Source organism: Callorhinchus milii, unplaced genomic scaffold, assembly GCF_018977255.1.
Source record: "Callorhinchus milii isolate IMCB2004 unplaced genomic scaffold, IMCB_Cmil_1.0 Scaffold13, whole genome shotgun sequence".
Lineage (NCBI taxonomy): Eukaryota > Metazoa > Chordata > Chondrichthyes > Chimaeriformes > Callorhinchidae > Callorhinchus > Callorhinchus milii.
Window position 1 is genome coordinate 1671914 of NW_024704754.1, and position 19738 is coordinate 1691651.

At 44.2% G+C, this 19738-nt stretch overlaps 1 protein-coding gene and 1 non-coding gene across 2 annotated transcripts in view; one reads left to right on the plus strand and one right to left on the minus strand.

Annotated features, from left to right (window-relative positions):
* LOC103183707 (polypeptide N-acetylgalactosaminyltransferase 10) overlaps positions 1-19738 on the plus strand; it is a 42026-nt gene that overhangs the window by 388 nt on the left and 21900 nt on the right. Inside the window, exons 2-3 of the mRNA XM_007901333.2 lie at positions 15785-15890; positions 16678-16816. Of these exons, the coding sequence (XP_007899524.2) occupies positions 15785-15890; positions 16678-16816 (245 nt within the window). The remainder of the gene's footprint in view (positions 1-15784; positions 15891-16677; positions 16817-19738) is intronic.
* Positions 10619-10690, minus strand: trnaa-ugc. The gene has a single exon. It is a non-coding gene; the product is annotated as a tRNA-Ala (tRNA).

Sequence of the window (19738 nt, forward strand, 5' to 3'; positions counted from 1 at the left end):
CCCCCTCTCTGTCTCTGTCCCCCCTCTCTGTCTCCCCTCTGTCTCTGTCCCCCTTCTCTGAATCCCCCCTCTCTCTCTCTCTCCCCCCTCTCTCCCCCCACACCCCTCTCTCCCCCCTCTCTCTTCCCCTTTCTCTCTTCCCCCCCTCTCTCTCTCTCCCCTTTCTCTCTTCCCCCCCTCTCTCTCTCTTCCCCTTTCTCTTCCCCCCCTCTCTCTCTCTTCCCCTTTCTCTCTCCCCCCCTCTCTCTCTTCCCCTTTCTCTCTTCCCCCCCCTCTCTCTCTCTTCCCCTTTCTCTCTTTCCCCCCTCTCCCTCTCTTTCCATTTCTCTCTTCCCCCTCCCTCTCTTTCCATTTCTCTCTTCCCCTTTCTCTCTTCCCCCTCTCTCGCTCTCTCTTCCCCTTTCTCTCTCCCCCCTCTCCCTCTTCCCCTCTCTCTCCCCCTCTCTCTTCCCCCCTCTCTCGCTCTCTCTTCCCCCTTTCTCTCTTCCCCCTTTCTCTCTGTCTCCCCCCCTTCCGTCTTCCCCCCCTCTCTGTCTCCCGCCCTCTCTCCTGCCCCCTCTCTGTACCCCCCTCTCCCCTCGTACCCCCCCCTCTCTCTGTACCCCCTCTCTCTCTGTACCCCCCTCTCTCTCTGTACCCCCTCTCTCTCCCTCTGTACCCCCCTCTCTCTCTGTACCCCCCCTCTCTCTGTACCCCCTCTCTCTGTACCCCCCCTCTCTCTGTACCCCCCCTCTCCCCCCTCCTCCCCTCAGATGGAGGGTTTTTAGTTTACACCCTCTATCCTCCCATTAAAATCTTGTGGTCTATGTCTTGTCCATATCTTCGTGTCTCACATTTCATTTGCAGCCGAACGGATCGATTGCAAGATCTTCGACACCCTTTTTTGAAATCCCTTGATGTCCTGTCCTGGCCCCATCCCTATCTCTTCGACCTGCTTACCCCCCCGGCCCACTCCCCGCTGCCTCCGCTCGGCTGGCTCCTGCATGTCCCCCGTGCCCTCCGTTCCCTCCGTTCCACCATCAGTGGCCACGCTTTCAGCCACTTTGCCCCGAAACTCTGGTACACTCCCTCCGCTTTGCCCCCTCCCTCCCCATCTTCAGGTCGCACCTTCCTCTTCGACCGTGCCCACAGTCCCCTCCCACCCCCCACACACCCCGCTTGGCATCGTGCTCCTCCTCCACCTCCTTGCGCTCTGGGACCCCACTCTGCGTGAGGGGCGCTGTGTAAATGCCAGTTATTGTTGGTTTATAAAGACCTGGATCCTGCCTTTCTCAATCACATTCCTAATTCTTGTTCCGTTCCGCAAAGCAGCGTAAATCCCAGAATTATTCTTTTGCTTCAGTGCTGTCGGTCTGGTCACCAGAACAACACCCAATATTCCAAATGTGGCCTCACCAGTGATGATGATAATAATAATTCCTTTCGATATAGCGCCTTATCACCCGTTGAGACACCTTAAAGCGCTGCGCAGGATATATTGTAAAGCGGATTATCTGTGTATTTTGTGGGCGAAACATGAGGCAACAGTTTAATATATAGTCACATTTCCTCAAGATCGAGCCGAATATTCTACGCATTTCATTTTGGTTTGTAATATTTATAACAAAATTCAGTGCCTTTCCCTCTTGACAGGTGTCTTGTTTACTTAACTGATCCACATTTTCATGCTTTTTTTTTAATCTTCTTTATACAGGGTGACCAAAAAGTCAGGATACCATGACAATGTCTAGTGGGTCTTAATGAATTGTTTTTTAGATAGATAGGGCAGCTGAAAAATAAGACTTTTTGGTCACCTATATACGGGGTCGACCTGTGAGCGAGCGAGAATTTGACCTGTGGACTTGGAACTCGATCAGTTGTCTTCAGGAGTTGGGGAGGAATTTTCCTGATCGACTTTTTTTTTCTTCAAATTTCAAAATGTTTCGCCTCCGTGGGGGTGTGGGGTGGGGGTTGGGGGGCGGTGGGGTGGTGGTTTGTGGGGTTAACATTGGGCGGAGGTGGAAATGGGAGAAGCCACTTTCTAAGTGGATTCAAAGAGCTTCTGGGTCTTTTGCAACTGGTTTGCTTTTTATGTATCTGTGAATGCATCAATGTGTTCTATTCACCTGTTCTCATAGCTACGTGGGATTAACAGGGTGTGTGCGCGTATATATATATATATATATAAGGACCAACATGCCGTGATATCTACCTTATTACCTAAACAAAAATATCACCATTTCCTTAAGACTTATTAGACATTGTAATGGCATCACAACTTTTTGGTTACCGTGGATATTGTGTCTTACTGTTGTAAACGTACAAACATCCTGCAACCGAGAACAGATCTTTGTTCCCCGGTGGAACCTTTCTGTTTACTTTCTTCTGCTTCCCGTTGCAGTCCAAACCTGTTTATTTTATCTGGCTTGCTAATCCGCCCTTCACGCCCCTGAGCATTACCCTGCCTGGCACGCATTCTATCAAAGTACCTTCCAAAAAATTGAAGTAAATTTGATTTGTATTTAATTCTGTCTGTCACTGGTCGGTCCTCATCTACCGGGCTAGTTACCTGCTTAAAGAAGTCCAGCACCAATTTATGGGTAAATATTGACTTCATCCTGTCAGTTAACTGACCATCTGTTCTGTCTCCCTGGCTGAATGCCATTTCATGGTCAAATGACTGAATGCGGATGTGCAGTGCTGTTTTCTTTTCCATTTTCTGAAGTGGAATAGTTTGCATTAGTGCCTGTAACGTAGGTGAAGTCTCGTGGCAAAGTGGTTAGAGTCGTCGCCCCGCAAGCGAGAGGACCGTGTGGGTTTGATTCCCAGGACGGGGCAAATCCTTGGGCAAGTTTCCTTACTCCCTGTGCTGCCGTTTACCGAGGAGTACGAGAAATTCCTTTGTTCGTCGCTTGGCTGAGAGTAATAACCTCTTCCAAAAGAAAATTGGTCATTCAATCCGTGCCTGCTTGCGGGACACTGCTGTGTGCAATTAACTGTTGTGTTTCACCCACAAAATGCAGAATCAATCCACTTTACAGTGCATGCTGTGAAGCGCTTTGAGACGTCTCGAAAAGACGCGATGAGGCGCGATTTCAAATGCAAGGATTATTATTATTATTATTATTATCGTTGCTGTGAATAGTCTAACTCAGCAATGACAGCAATGGTAACGCAGCAGTGTGTGGTTTGCTCATTGTGAGAGGGCTGGAGCTGGGCAGAGGAGCAGACTGTGTCCAGCTGAGTAATATATGCTGCCGTTCTGGTAATATATTGTGGAAATCGATTTTCTCTCTGTGTGTGTGTGTGACTTTCTTCATATAATATTGATAGTTTTTTGTTTTGACATTTACCGAGTTGTTTTACGACAATGTTCACGCTGGGACAACAATAATAATAACCTTTGCATTTAACACAGTGCCTTTTTTAATCTTCGAAAGGTTTAAAAACGCTTTGCAAAAAATACTGTAAAGCGAGTTGACTGTATATTTTGTGGGTGAAATGCGGCAGCCAATTGCAGACGGCAGTGTCCCGCAAACATTTGTGGATTGAGTGACCAAATTATTATTATTAGTGGTTTAGAGTGACCAAATTATTATTATTATAAGTGGTTTCAGTTGTAGAGTAATTGTTTGCTTTCTGGGAATATGCGTTTTCAGTTTAACCGAATATTATAATTCTTTAAAGTTTAACTCTTGCTGCCACTTATTTTAAGGAGTTGGGCACAAAGATTTTCGAGACGGTTAGAACGGCAATTCTCCCCACGCTCAACGAGGGCAATTCTGCCCCTTTCGTGCTTCGTGTTGCGTTGTGACTATTATAAGGTCGATTCTCTGTTGATGGATCCAGGGACATCAATAGAGCCACTCACGGGTCTAAAAGAGAATTCAGGACAAACGTGGAGAGAGAGAGAGAGAGAGAGAGAGGATGCCATTTGTGATTTTCACCAGCGCTGTCTCTGCTGCGGGCAGCGCGGGAGCGAAACTGGAGGGGCTCGAGTTGGGAGTGGAGGGAGACGTGCGAGAGAAGTTGGTTGGCAACACCTCAGTCCAGGACTTTAGCAAAGAAGCAAGTGCAAGTTGGAAATGGTCCGGAGAGTTTGCAACGATCGAGGGTGGTTTTTCTGAGGAGGGGAGTAACGAGCGGTTTTGAGAGGGAGTGGGATGGAGCGCGAGGCGAGAGACTGATTCGCTGTGTCTGCTCGCGGTCTACTAGGCTGCACTCGGTTTAGTCCAAATTGTTCTATGGTTTATAAATCTAAGCACTTTCACTGCTCTCTCCCTCTGTTCTTACGTTCGCCTGTTAAATGCAGGTGGTATTGTATTGCAGTAACTCTGCCGCCTAGTGGCAGGCTTCCGGGTTTGTTTTACACGTTCTTTTATGGTCTTATAATTTTCCGACTGACGGATAAAATAACCCTGGCATTTCACACTCAGCGCGGCACAGCCATTTCTACTGTCAACAACGCCTTCCCCTCCAAACTCGACAAAAAAACAGATGGGATGTGCTGGGTGGTCTCATTAAATATCTCGGAAGAGCTTCACGTACGATATAATTCGTCAACAACAGCACATTACATTTACCACGGCGCCTTTGATGTCGGGAGGACGTCCCAAAGCGCTGGACAGTTCAGGGATTTAGACCCAAGCAGAGGGGGTTGGCTCCAGGGGAGGGTGGAGGACAGGGCGGGTAGGGGGTAATAATAATAATAATAATAATAATCCTTGCATTTGATATAGCGCTTTTCACGTCGGGAGGACGTCCCAAAGCGCTTCACAGAACACACTGTAAAGGGAATTGACTGTATATTTGTGGGCGAACGCGGCAGCCAATTGCGCACAGCAATGTCCCACAAACAGTCATGGATTGAAAATGACCAATTTTATTATTGTTTTTGGTTTTGGAGGGATTATTATTAGGCTCTGTGTGGAGTAAGGAAACTTGCCCAAGGTTTCGCCCTCTGCCTGGAATTGAACTCAGGTAGGAGGGTAGCTGAAGGTGCAGTCGAAGAGGAGGAGTTGTTGTCGTTGATTCACACTATAAATTGACAGTTATGTAGAGCCTTTCATGTCAGGAGGACATCCCAAGGTGTTCCCCTGAGCTGGGAGTGGCAGACAAGGGGGACATTGATTGGGCCTGATATACTGTAGCTCCATGTTAAGTCCACTTTTTGTCTGTAAATCAGTCTCCACAGTGGTGCCACATTCTACAATCAATAGCAAGTACACCAGGCAACATGCCCTGCGTCAGTCATTTTAACAAACGTGTATCCCCGTGGCGCTCAGTGCTCGCCTCTCAGTTAGGAGCAAAAACATTCTATTATCCTACGTTTAGCCTTCGATAGTCTGACGAAGGATCAATGAGCTCCCTGTAGGCTGCCGTTAATATAGTGTATCAACAGCTAATCAGAGCTGCAGTGTAACAATCCATGCACTTTTATCCCCAACCCATCAAATGAATAACTTCAATGCGCCTCAAACCTTGCTGTAACACACTTTATTAAAAAAAATTCTTTGCAGTAGAAAGAATAAGACCTTTTTATTTTCCAACTCTTTGTAAGACGCTGCTGTGTGCAATTGGCTGCCAAGTTTCGCCCACAGCATACACAGGCAATTCACTTTACAGTATATTCTGTGAAGCGCTTTGAGACGTCGCGAAGCCATGATAAGGCGCTATAGCAAATGCAAGGACTATTATTATCATCAGTGAAACGCTACTAACTTGCAGTCCAGAAGCTACTCTATTGAACACATTTTTGAGAAATATTTTTAAATATAAAAAGGCAAATTAGATAGATTTTTTTTTAGGAAATGACATCTGGGGATATAGTATATAGTTTGGGAAATGACATGTCAAGCAACTGCCAGGATGGTGGAAGGTGAACTGGATGGACCTTGGTTCTTTTGTGCAGCAATTCTTTAGGTCTAACTACAGGAGTAGTCACTCATCTTAGAGAAAATAAGGGTGTGTATGCGTGTGGGTGCGGAGGTGTGTACTGTGTGTGGGTGTGCGCTGTGTGTGGGTGTGTGTTTTCTATGTGATCCGCTGGGACTCTCCAAAAACTGCATGAAATTCAACCTCACTCCTTTGTGTTTCGATGATTCCTTCCAATTCTCATCCTTTACTTTTGCTGCATTTACACAGTCGTAATGTGCTTTCTGGATTCAAAGGAAAACCTATTTCATCTAAAAGCCTATTCAGCCAGACTCCCATTTCATATAATTTTCAAGCAATTGACTCTTTTACTATTATTCATGAGCAATGCAGTCTACTATTTATGTATGTTGCTGTACCAAATCATGCATTGCATATATGCCTATATACAGGTATAAGTACAGAGGAACTAAGTGTACAAAATGTTAAAAAAAAGGTAGCTTCAATCCACGGCTGTTTGTGGGGACGCTGCTGTGCGCAATTGGCTGCCGCGTTTCGCCCACAAATATACAGTCAATTCACTTCACAGTATATTCTGTGAAGCCCTTTGAGACGTCTCGAAGACCTGATAAGGCGCTATATCAAATGCAAGGATTATTATTCTTTATATCATTACACCCAATATTGACTCTTCTTGCCTTCTACCTAACTGACCAGACCACTGCACAGTAGGTAGGTTTATTCAGTGTGTCCAAAGCACTTGTCCTTTGATGACAGGATGTGCGTTGGATTGGGGTTTTGTGGCAGCTCCTTATGTCGACAACACTCCTCTGCTGCTTTAAATACAACTGCGTTCGATTCTCTAAACAATATGCCCCACGATGGATTGAAATCTGAATTTGAGACGAATGGAGCATTTTCTCCTGTTGGACCCAAGAGAGGCCGAACGATAGGTTGTAGATTAGAAACTGGGGATTATTTTGCAGCTGCAGAAGGGATGAATTTAGTGCCACGTGGTGAAGGTCTGTGTCTACGCATCAACGTGACTTCAATTGCATCTGCGACAGGCAGGATGTAATCTGTGGCTGAGATTGTCTTGCCGTATGTGCTGCCGTGCTGGGTATAATCTCAGTGCTTCCTTTCCCCAGAGCGATCTTTCTTGTTTGTTTTCAAATGAAGCAGATTAGTATTTTTTTCTATCCTCTGTTCAAACAGAACAACCATCACTATCTTGCGAGTAATTGATTGTATAACAGCATCAGGGACAATGACACTGATCTATAAAAGGAATAACATTTAAAGCTGAATCTCCAGTCCAGGCACAAAACATAATCATAATAATCCTTGCATTTGCCATCGCGCCTTATCACGTCGTGGAGTTGTCTCAATGAGCTTCACAGAATACACTGTAAAGTGACTTGACTGTATATTTTTGTGGGCGAAATGCGGCAGCCAATTGCGCACAGCAGCGTCCCACAAACAGTCGTGGATTAGAGTGCCCAAATTATTATTCTTAATCTGCATTCATATCACTATTATTTTTCTAGGCAAGCTATTTTGCGGTGCAAGGCTCATATACATAACCTTAACCCATTCGAGCAGCAGTTCATATCTAGATGTATATCAGCCTGGAAAGGTTTTTGGAACTCTCACCTCTGAATCAGACGGTTGTAGGTTCAAGCTCCACAATGGGACTTTGAGTTTATCGGCTCAGCTGACACTAGTGCAGTGCCAGAAAGTGCTGCATTGTTGGATGTGTCATCTTTCAGATAATAATAATCCTCACATTTGGTCTGGAGGCTTTCAAGTTGGGAGAATGACTCCAAGCGTTTCACAGAATATATTGGAAAGTGCAACGACCGTGGGTTTGTGGGCAAATGGAGATAATGATAATAATCCTTGTGTTTGACTAGAGTGCCTTATTACGTCATTGAGACGACTCCCAAGGGCATCGCAAAGGCTGTAAACTGTTTGCCTGTTCGGGTGGATGTTAGTGATCCCATGATGTTATTTGAAAAGTGAAGCATGTTTCTCACAATGTCCTGACCAACAATCCTCCAGATACAGCATCAGCAATTCATTCACTTCACGGCTGTTTGTGGGACTTTGCTGTGGACAAATTGGCTGCAAATCAACTGCAAATGCAACTTCACAGTAAATCTTATCAACCACTTTGAGACATTTCAGTGCCGTGAACAGGCACTCTAGAAAATGCAAGGATTATTATGAATATTAATAAATATATATTTAAGGATAATTTAAGTTCATAAATAGGGCACACTTAAAAAAAATGAACGATAATTAGAAGCTTCCAATATGAATGTCGTAGGATTAGCGGCATTGGGGGTTATGTTGGCAGCAAAGCTGAAATGGAGTTCATCCTGAATAAGATTGTGAGAGGCTGCGAGAGTTTGAGTTTTGAACAGCGAGAGGTATAGAGAAAGTTTAAAGGAGCTTTAAAAAAAAAATTACCAGCTTAGAAAAAAATTAAAATAATACCCCGCACGAATGAATACTTAATTTTTTCAACCGAATTTTTTTTGTTGATGACTCCAACGTGCTTTATCTTCCTTTCTCCGAGTATTGAAATTAGGGTTTTAACTTAAATTTTAAAACAATGGGCAAGTCTGGCTCCAGTGAATCACATCGGTGGCTGGGAGACAGTTCGAGTGAGGTTAATTGGGATCAGGATGTAATTAAAAGAGGTTCTTGAGGATTTCCATACTCCTGCTCGTTTCAATTAAAAGTTCAGCCAAGTAGAATGGCAGGCACTGCCAGATTGAAATACTGTATTGGATTCGGATCCTGCTATTGATTGAGAGACAGTTTACTTAAACTTTCAAGTGAATCTATCCCCTTTAGATTCCAGGCTTCAATCATTGTCAGTTTAACTCCCACAGGCTGCGGCTGCTTGAGAATCCGATATAACAGTCATCATGTGAACACGTATCTGTACATTTGGAAATACGTTCCAGGCACAATAATAGGTTTTTTTTTCAAGGGCTTTGCTCAATATTTGTAGACTTTTCAGAAGAACGTAGGGTTGGTTAGTTTGCTCGTGGCGGAATTGTCAACTGAGGGCAAGGATAATAATAATATTGATAATTATAATAAAAATAATCCTCTTAAAAAAATAATAAATTGGTCGCTCAATCAACAAGTGTTTGTGGGGACTCTGCTGTGCGCAATTGGCTGCCAGGTTTCGCTCACAAAATATGTATACAGTCAATTCACTTTACAGTATATTCTGTGAAGCTCTTTGAGACGTCTCGAAGGACACTATATCAAATGCAAGGGTTATTATTATAATGATTAATAATAAATCGTTACATAGGCTATAGCCCCCTTTGCGTCAAGAGGACGTCCCAAAGCGTTTCACAGAATACACTAAGTATAGTGAAGTGACTGTGTTTTTTGTGGGCAAGGATAAATGAGGAGGGAGTGCCCCGACTCGAATTCCATTCACACTTCTACGCACAGCTCAGAGTGCCGCCCATTTCTACCATCATTTCCTTGTGGGGATCATTTAATAAAATGGAAGTCCCAGGGTGATTCAGAAAGCTCATCGGGAAAACACATGGGCAGCTCGTGAGAAAGTGGCAGGAGAAATAATTTTCACTCCTGTTCGCTCTGCCCAATCCTGATTGAGGTTTTCAAAATAATAAAGGGATTCGATAAGGTAGACACAGAGAAACTGTTTCCGCTGGGTGGGGAATCCAGAATAAGGGGGTGGGGGGGGGGGTCATGGTCTTGAAATTAGAGCCAGGCCATTTAGGAGTGAAATCAGGAGCCAGTTTTTCACTCTAAAGAGTAGTGGAAATCTGGAACTCTCTCCCCCAAAAGGCTGTGGATGCTGAATCCATTCACATTTTCAAGACTTGAGACTGGATAGATATTTGTTACCGCAGGGTACCGAGGGATGTATGTGGGGCAAGGGCGGGTAATTGGAGTCGAGGTACAGATCAGCCATGGTCTTATAGAATGGCGGAACAGGCTTGAGGGGCTGAATGGCCTCCTCCTACTTCTATGTTCCATGTTTCCACTCATTACAATATATTTGCATGTGTCCTGTTAAGGAATCTGAGTGTCAATTACTAATTTTCTAATGTTGCCTTTAGGGGAAATAAGTAATCCATGTGTAGCTGCACTGAGCTTGTTTTGAATTCAGAATTGTGATTTAAGAAGGTGACCTGTGATGAGTAATCTTGTGCTGTGTGTGTGTGTGTCCGAGAGAAGGTAGTGGTGTGTGTGTGTTTTTCCCTTAAAACAGTGTTGTGCGCTCTCTAAAGTCAGAGTGGGCGGGCACACGTTTCTCTCTCTACGTGGTATTAAGCTGTGATGGGAAAACTTCAGAAACCATTCCTGCCGTGAATTTGGCGAGTGATCTTAATAACAATAATCCTTCATTTGATTTTTGCACCTCTCACGTCGGGAGAATGTCTCAAAGCGCTTCACAGAATTTACTACAAAGCGGAGCCGCTGTGGATTTTGGAAGTGAACATGTCGGCCAATTTGCTCACAGCGATGTCTCACAGCAATAATAATAATAATCCTTGCATTTGATATAGCGCCTTTCAGATCTTCTGGACGTCTCAAAGCGCTTCATAGGACTGTAAAGTGCATTGACTGTATATTTGTGGGCGAAACGCGGCAGTCAATTGCGCACAGCAGCGTCCCCACAAACAGTGGATTGAAATGACCAATTTTTTTTATTTTTTGAGGGATTATTATTAGGCGTATGGAGTAAGGAGACTTGCCCAAGGTTTCGCCCTGCCGGGAATCGAACCCAGGTCTCTCGCTTGCAAAGCGAATGCTCTAACCACTGAGCTACAGGACTCCCACACCCTATCGATGGATGTCCCACCCTATCGAATTTTAGATGTCTGGGGGATTGTTGGACAGGACACTCCTGAGAGAAATTTCAAGCACGATCAAATCTAACAAGTTAAGTTGAAAGCCAACGTTAATTGGGTTGATGTTTCATGTACAATTATCAGAATTTCAAAAAAATCAATCCGCGACTGTTTGTGTGGGGAACGCTGCTGTGCGCGATTGGCTGCCGCGTTTCGCCCGCACAATATACAGTCACCGCACTTCACAGTATATTCTGTGAAGCGCTTCGAGACGTCTCAACGACGCGACAAGGAGCTGTATCAAATGCCAGGATTATATCATCATTTTAGATATACATGTGATGCATTTGTATATCTTTCATGTCAGGAGGAAGTCTCGATATCTATAGATATTCTTTTTAAAAAAATTTAAATACAAATCTGAGCTAGAATTAAGCAAAGATGATTTTTGCGACTGGACCAACGGCCATAACACATTAATGAGATTTCTGCTCCAAATCTCTCCTATGCTCAATGCTCATCCATCATATCCTTTGCTCAACGCACAGCTATTAAGTGTCATTGACGCTGTCAATTTCTCACCTATTTAGAGTACTCTAAACCTCAGTGGGACTGAATGCTTTCATGACACTCGGAGGAAATAGCGAATGCGGCCTTTTTAAACATATTCTAGTTTTTATATAATGCGTCGGAAACGAGGGTGACCGTTGTGGAAGTTGTAAGTTATTTTGTAATGCTCACTCATTATAAACAGGCAATTTAGTTGGTGCTCAACAACACATACTAATGAGGGTATATTTAGGATTCTGTGAATATTGAACCAGTTAATGGGGTTTGAACAAACGGTTCTGCACTGCAAAATACCAGAAATGAAACAAGATTCTTAAGGGTTTAAATAATAATAACAATACTCCCTGATTTAATTTTGCAGCTCTCACGTCAGGAGAATATCTCGAAGTGCTTCACAGAATTTCCTGTAAAGTGGAGTGGCTGTGCATTTTGAAAGTGAACATGTGAGTTAATATTCTCACAGCGACGTCCCACAAATAGCCACAAAGTGAATGACTACTCACTTAGTGGCACTTTCGCTGCAGTCGGAAGGTTGTGGGAATATTATGTGCAATGTGTCAGCTTGGTTTTGTGGTAGAACCTCTTGCCTCTGAGTCAGAAGGTTGTGGGTTCAAATCAAGTCGGGACTTGAATTCACATGGACTATGCAGCGCTGTGGATGGGTAGGGAGGGGAGTGTTGCATTGTCAGAGGTGTTGTCCTGCGGGTGAGATTATAAACCGAGGTCCCGTTTGTACCTGTTCAGGTGGACGTTAAAGATCCCGCGCCGCTAATCAAAAAGAGAAGGGAGTTTCTCTCTCCTGGTCTTCTGGCTAACAGTCGCCCAAATAAGATTGGTCCCTCGCTCCACGGCTGTTTATGGGACCCTGCTGTGCATAATTGATCTGCTTTGCCTCCCGAGTTACTCCATTTCACGGTAAATCCTGCGAGGCGCTTTGAGACGTCCTTCCGGCGTGATCAGGAGCTGTGACAAATGTAAGGATTATTATGACGCGTGGAGTCTTCCCAGACCTGTCATTACTGACGGGACAAAGCACGTCACATCACTATACAATGATGGTTGATGTTGTGACCGTGTGGAAGAAAGCTAGAGTGGGGATGGGGCTAGGGCGGGAGTGGGGCTAGGGCGGGAGGGGGGCTAGGGCGGGAGGGGGGCTAGGGCGGGAGGGGGGCTAGGGCGGGAGGGGGACTAGGGCGGGAGTGGGGCTAGGGCGGGAGGGGGGCTAGGGCGGGAGGGGGGCTAGGGCGGGGATGTGGCCGTTTAAGCTGTTGTCAGCCCTCACCTAATAGTGCGTGCTAACCTTACCGTGGGAGCACAAGCTGAGCCGAATGTAAAACTGCATTGCACAAAGATGAAGCAAACCGTGCGCGTGCCAACGGTTACTGATCTAACTCGCTGCTTCGGTTATTTTCTTTGATTTGTGCGTCACTGTCTGGTTTCATTCTGTGTTGATGTGTGTTGTGCTTTGGTGATGGTAATGCTATGTATGAGTACTGCTGCGCTGATAAGGGTTCCTGTGGAGGTGCATCTGATACAAAAAACAGTTGGATGTCACTAATGATCTTGAAGCATTTTATCACGTGGCTTTCACACAAGCAGACGGCACATGAGAACTTCACCAGGGGCAACGGTTCACAACGACAAACTTAGGTGGACTGACCGCAGTCTCGAGCGAGCTGGACAATGCTTTTCTGGGGGTAATAATTCCTTCAAAATAAAATGTTTGGTTGCTCGATCCAAGACTGTATGTGGGACGCTGCTGTGCACAATTGGCTGCCGCATTCGCCCATAAATATACAGTCAATTCACTTTACAGTGTGTTCTGTGAAGCGCTTTGGGACGTCCTCCCAACGTGAAAAGCGCTATATCAAATGCAAGGATTATTATTATTATTAAGAGTATCCAAACCAAACTGAGAATCCCACTTACACATGGAAATCCCAGAGATAGATTGTTGGAACGGAACGGGCTCTCTCTCTCCTTTTCCCGACAGGGACACACCTCGCTTACCTAATTCCGCAAAGTATAAGACGCTGGACAGACAGAGTTACGGGCCCTGGGGGAGGGTGGGGGGGAAGCAAGGAGATCGAAAGCACGGTCGAAGAGGAGGGACTTGAGACGCGGTCTTGAAAGTGCTGAGGGAGGAGGTGAGGCAGAGGGACTGTGGGACGGAGTTCCAGAGGGTGAGGGCAGAGTGATGGAAGGCCCGCCCGCCAATGGTGGGGTGAGGGAGGCGGGGGACGCGAGCTTGATATCTAAATAGGGGAAAACTACAGGGATTTGGGACAGATAAATGGGACTGAAATGATGGCTCTTTAAATGGCCAGCACAGACACAATGGGCCAAATGAACGGATGCCTTCTGTAAATGTAAATGTCTACGGTTACTCGTCGCAGGAAGGGAGTTAGGACTAGATCAGATAAGATGGTACAAAAGGCTCCTTCTGTGCTGTAAATGCTCTATGGTTCTTTGAGGTTAACGGTGCCTTTACTCATTGATTGTGACATAGTGAAGCGTGTTGATGCTAATAGCCCACAGAACAGAATGCAACTCAACTTCTGGGTTGGTTACCTCTGGGAGATTGATTTGTCTCGATGGACCAGACTGTTATTGTCAGTTCATCGAGGCATTCCAGAGGCTAGTGACTCGCATTCGATCAATAGGCTGCAGTTTTTTCCCCACCCAAAAGAATCCTTTTCCAACAATTTGACTGACAATTTTCATCCCTTTGACCATTCATACAATATTGCATCACATCATATCCGGTCCTATTTAAAAGGTGCGGTGTTCAGGAACAAGTAACAATTACTAAATGGAGCTGGAGGCAATTAAAAGGTGCGACCACACTTGGAATACTGTGTGCAGTTCTGGTCTGCAATATAAAAAGGATTATGTAGCAATTGAGAGAATACAGAGAAGAGCAACCAGAATGATTTAGGGGATGGAAAACTGGACTACAAGACAAACTGGGTGTATTCACTCGGGAGAAGGAAAGGTTGAGGGGTGATATGATTGAGGTCTTTAAGTTTCTGAAGGGACTAGATTACGTGGACCATGATAAGATGATTTATCTTGTACTAAACAGTAGAACCAGAGGAGACGGCCTGCGATTGAAGTGGGTGGGGGGTAAATTCAGAAGAAGGTCATCTGCAGAAACACTACTTCAATGAACGTATGGACCAGGCTCCCAAGGGAGATGGTGGAAGCAAAAAATGTTCTGTTGCACAGCAACAGTTTGAACATTTTGTTTGGAAAGTTTCACTTTGGGTTCTTTGTCAAACTTCATAACTTAATGTTTCTCAATGATGTATATCTCTGGGAAACTATAGCAATCGTTAAAGCACGCCTTAAAATCCAGAATTGCACGAGTGACGTACTCGAATAGTTTATCTTTGGTTAGGTATTTAATTAAATCCGATAAAGGCGTGCTTATCAACAAGGAGTTGTGTTTGCTGGGTGTGGATGGATGATCGATGAATGTTCTTTTCATAAACAGGTTCCAGAGCAGTGCCCACAAGATTTACATCCAGTTCACTTTACGGTATATCCTGCGAAGCGCTTTGAGACGTCTCAAAGGCGTGATCAGGCGCTGTATCAAATTCAAAGATTATTAATAATATTATAAATGGTCTCCTGTCTGATCATTGCATTCTCCTCCCCAGTCTGTGAGAAGCATTGTAATTGTCGCCAGGTTGCAATTGCAGATCTAGCTCCGTGACTGATTAACATTGGAACTAATGGAAAATATTGCATTTTAACACAGAGATCCCACTGTTAGGCTGCCAGCAACTGATGTATGCCCCTCCTTCAATTTCACGTGGGATTAATTGAGAGTTCGATGTGCATCCTTTGTGAAGGCAATACTGAGAATTTAATACTTGTATTACGTAGCCGGCTTGAAAATGGCCAACTTTCAGGTTTATGGGTCCCACAGCTTTCTTCCCTTATCTACAAGTTAAATAGGTTATGACTTGGATTGCTTTTGGAATTCGTTCTGATGTTTAGTATTCTCCACTCACGTACCCAGATTTTATGGCAGGGATCAATGGATATCAATCAGGACCACAAACCCTGGCTGAGACGTTGCTTCTCTCCTTAGCCTAAGGGCAGTAAAGTTGTGTTGGATTGCCCCATACGCTGATTTGGCTAAAATCAGCGAATTTTGCAGAGACAGAATTAATCTCTTTTGAGCTGTGTTTTTTTTTTGCTGGGTTAAGTCTCTGATGCAATGCAAGTGAAAATGCTGACAACAGGGTGGCTATGTCTTATTATTTTGCCCTTTCCTTTGAAATACCACGTTCTTATCATCATCATCATCAAATAATCCTTGCATTTGACATAGCGCCTTATCACGTCCTTGAGACGTCTCAAATCGCTTCACAGAATATATTGTGAAATGGATTGACTGTATTTTGTGGGTTAAATCCAGGCGCCATTTGCACACAACTGTACCTTTCTGGCTAACTGTAGTGCAAGTCCAATACCAAGATTTTTCTCCTTTTAACCAGGGTCTACCAATCAGGCCAAGGAAAGAGAACAATTTGGGCGGAGATGGAGTGAAGAAGAAAGATTGGCACGATTATGAGACGATCAGGAGGGATGCAACAAAATTAGGTTTGTGTTTGTGAGTCGAAGGCTTGAGTTCTAGCTCTCGTTTGCTGAGTTTGATAAATTAACTGATTTAAAAAAAAACTGTTCAACTGTTCATTTTCCTATAGTTCTCAAAGAAGAAGCCGTTCGGTCCGTTAGATCTCAATACCCATTGCCAGGCTTTCCAGAGTCACCAGGAATCAGGCTCCGCTACTGTTAAGTGCTCTGCGATCCGGCGTGATGGGCGCTATATAAGTGCAGGTTTTTGTTGTTGTTGTTATCGTCCTCCCTTCACAGGCATTAAGTATTTTTTTATATAAATGAGTCTACCATCCTGGGCTCAACCACCCTTCCTGGCAACCTGTTCCAGTCATTAATTAGCGATCCTTGCCTTTGATACAGAGCCTTATTACATCTTCTAGACATCACAAAGCGCTTCACAGGATATACTGTAAAACAAATTGAGTGTATGTTTTGTGGGTGAAATTACTCTCTGAGTAAAGATAAAACTACCTGGTGTCTGTCCTGAAATGGGCCCCTTTACAACTCTAAACCTGTGTCCTCTTGCGCTACTGTCTTCGAGCATCCTATAGTATATAGATCGGAGCTTCCATTTTCAATCCTGTTTTAAAATTTCACACACCTCAAAGATCCCCTTTGAGACATCTTCTCTCCGGACTGAAAGCTACGGTAACGGGTACGGTGTCAGTTACTGAATGAAATTTTGATGGAAGGAACGCAGGAGAAATGGGGAGACTTTCACAGTCTTCCTCCCCGTAATGGCCTTGTGTGGTTTGTGTTATTCTCTTAGGAAATGGAGAACAGGGCAAGCCTTTCCCAATGACTCCCGAAGATCAAGCTGATCAAGCGTACAGGGAAAATGGTTTCAATATCGTGGTCAGCGAAAAGATTTCCTTAAATCGGAGCCTCCCTGATATCCGACACCCAAAGTGAGTGAAGCAGTTTCCTTCCACCCTGCAACAGAGATATTATTTGTGTATTTATATGCATATTATATTCCATAAGTGAAGAAATCAGTCCTGTGTAAAAATACCTGTCAACCATCCCAAGGAGTGTTAGTGATATGAGTTATAAGCTGTGATTCATTTGCATTGGAGAATTCTACAACCTTACCTCTACGCTCTGGAACTCTCTCTCTCTACACCCCTCCACCTTTCCCCCCCCCCACCCCCTCCTTTCAAAAGCCTTCTTTTAAAAAAAAACATCCCAATCGCTGACACCTCAGTTATCTTCCTCCTACTCTCACCATCTCCCACGTGTTCTGTAAAGAATATGTGAATGGAGCTACATAAGTCTACGTTGTGGAAGGAGTTAACTACACTCGAACCCTAAAATGTACCCTTTTTCTCAGTTGCTGGAGATTTAGAAACGTTTGTCATTTGACACATCGCAAAGCACTTCACAGGACACACCGTAAAGCGGATTGTCCGTGTATTTTGTGGGAGAAACGCGGCAGCCAATCGCGCACAGCAGCGTCCCCACAAACAGTCGTGGATTGAAGTGACCAAATTCGTCTGGTTTGTCTTTGTTTTTGGAGGGATTATTACCCTCAGAAAGCCAACCGCCAATCGACCTGGTTCCTACTTACTGTTACATAAATTAGAGGCGTGTGGAGTATGGACACTTGCCCAAGGTTTCGCACTGCCCGGGTCCTCTTGCTTGCGAAGCGAGTGCTCAAAGCGTCAGGGTTTGAGGGTTTGAATAAAGCTCTTAATGTAAAGACAATTCCCATTATTGAAAAAAAAACCTTGTAAAAATTTGTTACAAACCAATAGTATTTGGGAAGTATCAGGAATCAAAGTGGATTGTATGGTTTGTAGCAGCCACTTGCCTACTTCTGCAGCTTACGTTGCCCGTCTCTCCTGTGGCTGTGCCACCATTTTTCCTCGTCTCTCGGGTGTGTTCTGTTGGAAAGTGCCATCATAAGTCTCTGCTGCTTGCATATTGTGCATGTTTTCCCTAACAGTCCTCGCCGTCAGCTGAATTCATTGAAAGCAAACTATTCCCCTTAAGGAGGGAAAGGGCTAAGTAGCTGCCAAATGGAATGACATCTGTCCGTTATTCTTACAGAGTCATTCTGTTCAAGCGTAAAAGCTTCGAGCGAAATGTGCTCTTGTGTCTTTGATAATTTATAGGAATTTTGAGTATTGCCGCACTTAAGTGACCGAATTTGACAGGTGGACCCCAAGATTGGGGAGGGAAAAGGTGATTCGTGTTTTTCACTTGCTTGTCATTCTCATTTTTTCACTTTGCCCGTTTTTTGTTTTTTCTTTCCCGCTCTGTATCTTTATTCTGTCATTTCCACGTCCTGTTTTCTTTTCGTGTGCAATTTCTGTTGTTGTTCCCCCATTCACTTATGTTCCTGTCTGACACCAAAATTAAACTCGCCTTTGCCCCAGTTCTATCAGCACCGTTTGCGTACATTAAATTCATGATTGCCGCCAGAGGTATCAACTGCTGCTTTCTTTTGTGATTGCAGTAACGCACAAAAGGGAATGTGATTGAGAGCTATCTAAGCAACATTGCACTCCTGGGCTGCCTGTCATGAAATTAGTTTTTCTAACCAAATCTCTATTCACTAGGCAAGTCATTCAACAGCAAAATAGACCTGCCCTCACGCAGACTATGTCGATTTAGTGAGAACTCTTATGCCTCAGTGTATTAATATAAAATAGATGCAGTTTGTTTTTAAACATTTCAGCCAAATGATCAAATTTCAAGCATCGCCAGATATTAACAACTCCGGTGCCAACAGGTTTCCATTGAACCTTGGAAATGAATTTATTCCTGGGATAAAAGTAATGTCTTCGATTTAATTTAACGCCTTTATATGATAATTAGGGAAAAAGGATACTTAATCTACTGATCTGTGTCCAGTGAGTTTCATAGGCTGTGTTAAATTCTCCCACTTCAGTGCGCCGGGAAAGGTTTTGAAGTACCATTGTCATTGAATAGATAAGTGAGCTCAATTCTAATTATAAAACGAAGGCTGAGTGTAAATGTTTAAAGGAGGGTCATCATAATTAATTTTTCCACCGTCTTCAGATAACGCTGCAAGTGAGCACAGACACATATTTTACATAGGAACAGGAGTAGGCCATTCAGCCCCTTGAGCCTGTTCTGCCCTTGCCCCACATCCTTTGATATCCTGACCTAACAAATATCTGTCCACCTCAGTCTTGAAAATTTCAATGGATTCAGCATCCACAGCCTTTTGGGGGAGAGAGTTCACGAGGAAAACTGCCTCTTGATTTTGGAGTAGAGGCTAAGCCTAAAGGCCAATAGTGGCTTATCACGGCTTTGATGCGTCTCAAAGCGCTTCACAGAATATATTGTAAAATGGATTGACTGTGTATTTTGTGGCCGAAACCCGACAGTCAATGGTGCACAGCAGCGTCCCACAAACAGTCGCGGATTGAGTGACCGCATTTTTTTTTTGTCTTTGAGGCATTATTACTCCCTGAAAACGATTTAGCAATTGACTAATAACCGGGTTCCTACTTCCTGCGAGGTAAACCGAGGCGTGTGGAGTAAGGAAACCTGCCTAAGGTTTTGAAAGAAACTATTGTTTCTCATCACTCAGTAGATTTTATTTTATTCAAGATTCACTTCTTGGATTCCTTAGGATCCGCCTGATCTGCCATGAAAATTAGGTGACCTTGAACGAAGCTATTAATATAATCATCTGCAGTTCATTTGCCTCAGAGATAAGTCATTTATTATTGATGTGCAATCTGACTGCGAGAGACCTTTTTTCACTTGAGTTGATGTGAATTCTCCAAAGGCCCAGATTATCGTAGGATTTTATGACGATCTGTGTTGTAACAAAGCCGAAATGTTTGACAAGAGTC